This window comes from Poecilia formosa, unplaced genomic scaffold, assembly GCF_000485575.1.
Source record: "Poecilia formosa unplaced genomic scaffold, Poecilia_formosa-5.1.2 Scaffold1062, whole genome shotgun sequence".
In the NCBI taxonomy this organism is placed as follows: domain Eukaryota; kingdom Metazoa; phylum Chordata; class Actinopteri; order Cyprinodontiformes; family Poeciliidae; genus Poecilia; species Poecilia formosa.
In genome coordinates, this window is record NW_006801001.1 from 1,052 (window position 1) to 5,960 (window position 4,909).

General features: G+C 43.7%; 1 protein-coding gene across 2 annotated transcripts; it reads left to right on the forward strand.

The window, feature by feature from the left end:
* The first annotated feature begins 783 nt into the window (after positions 1-783).
* On the forward strand, positions 784-4,299 carry LOC103132451 (sodium/potassium-transporting ATPase subunit beta-2-like). 2 transcript variants are annotated; one of them, XM_016667405.1, is made up of 7 exons: positions 784-1,063; positions 1,220-1,299; positions 1,523-1,648; positions 2,522-2,581; positions 3,014-3,109; positions 3,671-3,857; positions 3,900-4,299. In XM_016667405.1, exons 1-6 carry the CDS (start codon positions 925-927, stop codon positions 3,842-3,844), a joined length of 675 nt encoding a protein of 224 aa, XP_016522891.1. In that variant the 5' UTR covers positions 784-924; the 3' UTR covers positions 3,845-3,857; positions 3,900-4,299. The 2 variants fall into 2 exon arrangements, with proteins under 2 accessions (XP_016522891.1, XP_007544324.2); XM_007544262.2 differs by having other exon boundaries at positions 786-1,063; positions 3,671-3,925.
* Positions 4,300-4,909: the final 610 nt, after the last annotated feature.

Here is a 4,909-nt window from a genome sequence, read left to right on the forward strand (position 1 = left end):
ATCCACCGGCGGCATTAGCGCCCAAACAGAACATTTATAATTAATCTTCTCTTAACAATGGCTAAATACATTAGATAGATATTTTCCTTACCGCTCCTCTGTCGCTGCCAGAAGCCAGGCTGGGTTAATATGATTGGCTGAAAATAAGGAAGCTATGTGATTGGTTGCTGATCATCCAATCAGATAGACCATTTATTAAAAAAAGACATTCCTGTATTGAGATGTCAGAGTCTCAACATTCACACACAAATGCAGCGAAACTCACAGGCCAGAAGGAGCCTGGAAATCAAGATATATTTGTGTTTGCATCAACAATACAAGTGCTGATCTTGTTCTGTGCATTTCTGAATTATGACACAGTCTTAGCTCCATAGTACTGGGTTCATCAGTCCATCACTCTGGAGGTTCTGTTTAACCGGGTCAACTGAAGGTCTGAGATTCAGTGATACTGAGACAGAAGTTCTGGACCAATCACCAGCTCCATTTACTTTAACTATGGCCTAGAACAGATTAAAATTACAAAATAAATGCACTAAATGAAAACACAAAGTTTTTGCTCTGGGATCATGTGGTCTTCATCCGGATCAAAATATTTCCTTAAACTTCAGAGGAACCAGAAACAGAAAAAATATTTTTTAAACATGAGCAAAATAAATACGAGATTTATGAACATTTAGAATGGAAACGCAGAAAGTGGTTAGGTGGGATCAGGATGATTATCACTAATAAGCTACAAGCTAAACTTAGCTTCCTCTAATGAGCTTCCTGATTGGTCCTCTCTAACGAGCTGCTTCCTGGTTGGTTCTCTCTAACGAGCTGCTTCCTGATTGGTTCTTCTAATGAGCTGCTTCCTGATTGGTTCTTCTAATGAACTGCTTCCTGGTTGGTTCTCTCTAACGAGCTGCTTCCTGATTGGTTCTTCTAATGAGCTGCTTCCTGATTGGTTCTCCTGTTCCAGGTATGATGATCCGTCCTAAGGGCGACCAGCTGGAGATCAGGTACTCCATGTCGGACCCAGAGAGCTGGAACGGATTCGTCCAGAACCTCAATGCCTTCCTGAGCTGTGAGACCAGAAGTTTACATACCTGGAAAAGATTCCTGCAGTCCGACTGAATGTTTACCTGTTCAGGTGTGGCTCAGTGGTTCTAACTGAAGTTTCTCTCCACCTGAATGTCTCTACCCGTCCTTCCTACCTGTCCCACCCGTCTCACCTGTCCAGCCTACAACGACAGCCACCAGGTGCAGCTGAACGATGATTGCCCACCTGATCAGTATTTCATCCAGGAGGACAGTGGAGAGGTAATAAGCTGCTGGTCTCACCTGTAGAGGGGTCAGAGTTCACCTGCTGTTGATCAATCAGAGCTCTGGTCTCTGATTGGTCACCTGCAGGAAGCAGCCTCATCTTTAGTGTCCCGAGATCAGAACCAAGTGGACCGGGTCCAGTAGTAAAGTTCAAACTGCTGTTATTGAACCGGGTCGGTTCTGATCCGCTCTGACTCCGCCCCTTCCTGTCTGTCTCCAGGTGAGGAACAATCCCAAACGCTCCTGTCAGTTCAACCGCACCATGCTGGGCGACTGCTCAGGGTTGGAGGACCGTTTCTATGGTTACAGCAAAGCCCAGCCCTGCATCCTGATCAAACTGAACCGGGTAGGTCGGGTTCTGATCCGGTACGCACCTGTCCAGGTGTGTCTCTCCATTAGCCGAGAGGAAGAATGGAGAGAGGACGAGAAAATTTAATCCACCGGCTGCTCATCCAGTTGAGACTCAGAGAGTTACGGTTCAGATTCATGTAAACCGTCTCCATAGTGATGGATAAAGATGGCCGTTTTTAAAAATCTACAGGAAGTTCATGGATTAACAAAAACTCTGGGCAGAGAGCCGATCCCTGAGGAACTCCACGGTTCATAGAGAAAGAAGAACCTCAACAGGAACCTTCAGCTGGTTCTGGTTCCGTCCTTCCTGTTCCGACTCGGTCCACAGGTCAAGGCTGGGACTGAAGTCTAAGATGGCTGAACCTGGAACTCACTTCCTGTTTGTGACAGCGCACTTCCTGTTTGCTGTAACAAGTCTTTCCAAGTCAAGTCATTATGTTGATGTCCAAGTCCAAAGATTTCAGTGATTTTATGGGTTTTTAGAAGTTAAAGTCGTTTTGTGACTCGAGTTGCTTCAGGAGTTTTTCTCTCCTCTGTCGCCACCTGCTGCTCAGGATGAGGAATTGCTGCAAAGCTTGAGATCTGCAGAGTTTCTGTATAAAGGTTCAGATATCAGAATAATAAACTAAACTGGGTTTAGTGTTTAATGGAGCGGATCCAACAAACCAGAACCGATTCTGATTCTGTTAATAAACTGGATCTGATCATCATCTGGTGACACGAGACGAATAAAACTAGTGAGTTACTTCCTGGTTGGAGAGCAGCAGCATCTCTGGTTGTTATTGGAACTACAGGGAAAGGGTTGGACTCCTCCTGATGGTGGCGCTGCAGAGCTGCATCTCTGAACCTCTTCCCTGTCTCTCTGCAGGTGATTGGGATGTTACCTGGGAAGGATGGACAATCTCCTTATGTCACCTGTGGAGCCAAGGTCAGACTGCGTCCACCTGTCTGAGTCGCTGCCTGTCCATTTGTCCCCATGTCTGTCCTCTGTGTCTCCATCGGTGTCCGTCTGTCCATTTGTGTCTCCAGCTTTACAAAGAGGATGATGCTGAGTGGGGAGGCGGGTAGCGGATGGTAACCATAGATCTGCTGTATTAGATCCTTCTCAGGCTTTCTGTTCTATGGAACCAGACCAGGCAGAACATTATGACCAGCTGGTTAACAGTGTAGCATTGATTGGACTGAACCAACAGGTCAGACTGGTTGATGCAATGAAACGTCTCTGATCCGATACTGATGATTATCAGGGAGCCAAACCTGATAGATAGATAGATAGATAGATAGATAGATAGATAGATAGATAGATAGATAGATAGATAGATAGATAGATACCTGACCGTCTCATGTTGTTTGTTTGCAGAAGGAGGACAGAGAGAAGACGGGACCTCTGGCCTATTTCCCTGTTAACGCGACCTTTAACCTCATGTACTATCCGTACTACGGGAAGAAAGCTCAGGTAACTCAGTCAGAACGGACCAGAACCGGCTGGATTACTACCATGGGTACTGAGTATGAGTGGTTCTATAGTACTCAGTTAGAATACTACATTAATATTACAATAGTCAGTATTAATATCACTGCAATATTAGTACTAATAGTTCTGCAGTACTCAGTCAGTACTAACAGTAATGACCCGGGACTCTGCAGAGACTCGTTCCCCAGAAAACTCGAGTCTCTACCAGCCGTCAGTAAAACCTGTAGGATCAGATTAATAACATAATTTCTCCTGTTATTAAAAGCTTTATAAGCATCGTTTAATGTGATGTTCCTCAGGGCTGTGGACATGGACCGGTTCTGTTCTCCTGGTTCTGTTAAACTGATCAGTTCTTTGGTTCTTGCTCTTTTCTTCTTTTATTATTTTTACCGTACCAACTCTAAACTGTCTCTGGACAAAGTTTTCTATGATTGATCTGATTCCAGCCGAACTGGATCAGACTGAGGATCCAGCAGGTCCGTCTTCACAGATGATAACAGATTATAATCTGGTGAATCAGTGGGTCTGTGTTTGGTACCTCAGGTGAACTACACCCAGCCCCTAGTGGCCGTGAAGTTCCTGAATGCCTCTCTGAACACCGACATCAACATGGAGTGTAAGGTGACGTCCAACACGCTGCTGGCCGGCAGCGAACGCGACAAATTCGCCGGACGGGTTTCCTTCAAGCTGAGGATCGACGGCCAGGAAGCTCAGTGATGCATTCACTGACATCTATGATGCATTCACTGACATCTATGATGCATTCACTGACCAAATACAGAATCACTTCACACATTAGTGGTTCATTGATTTTATTCTTCTCTTGGAAACCCAACCTGAGTCACTCATTCATGATGCATTCACTGACCACACTCGTGGTGCATTCACTGTCCTGATCCGTTTCGTTTTCTCTGACTAGTTTCCACTGACCGACTCAGTGACTGAAATAAAACGGTTCCGTTTTCTGGGGTTTAAACTCTAAAACGGACCAATCAGAATGCACAAACACTGTGATGTCACTGCCAGTGAGAGCCAATCAGATGACGGTAATCTCAGAGCATCGAATAATCTGCATGAATCAAACCTAATTATTTATTACAAGATATTTATTTATACACATTTATTTGTATGTTTATTTATATCCTGCTTATTTATGTTTCTTTACATTATTTGTCAACATCAAATTTATTTATATCACATTTCAAACTGCAAAAATGTTTCACAAGGTAAATAAAATACATCATAGTGAGAAAATCAAATATAAAAAGCTTTAAAAATGATAAAACAAAAAGACTAAACAGATTAATGTTGGTCAATAAAAGTATGATGATCCTCTTCATTAAATTTGTAAAATAATCCATCCATCCATCCATCCATTTTCCTTCACCCTTGTCCCTCAATGGGGGTCGGGAGGGGTGCTGGTGCCTATCTCCAGCTCACGTTCCGGGCGAGAGGCGGGGTACACCCTGGACAGGTCGCCAGTCTGTCGCAGGTAAAATAATATTTATTACAATTTAATTCCTAAAATCAGATCAGACTCCTAAAATAACAAAACTGGGTTATGATTAGAAACCAGTCAACGTGAACCGGTTCAGGAACTGGTTCATATGTTGGAACACAAACCGGTTCAGGATCCGGATGTCAGGATGATGTAAACAGATGAAACCAAATTAATAACAAGGAAACAAACTAAACTAGAAATCAGTTCATCAGTGGTTTCTCAGTTTCTCCTCTGTTGTCATAGAAACAGATTAATTTACAGCCAATCAGACTACAACTTTG

Excerpts from the sequence above, each read along its gene's own strand:
- LOC103132451 (XM_016667405.1), top strand. The coding sequence starts at position 925 with ATGAGCTGCTTCCTGATTGGTTCTCCTGTTCCAGGTATGATGATCCGT. Across the intron at positions 1,064-1,219 it reads CCTCAATGCCTTCCTGAGCT|CCTACAACGACAGCCACCAG; the intron begins GTGAGACCAGAA and ends TCACCTGTCCAG. Across the intron at positions 1,300-1,522 it reads TCCAGGAGGACAGTGGAGAG|GTGAGGAACAATCCCAAACG; the intron begins GTAATAAGCTGC and ends GTCTGTCTCCAG.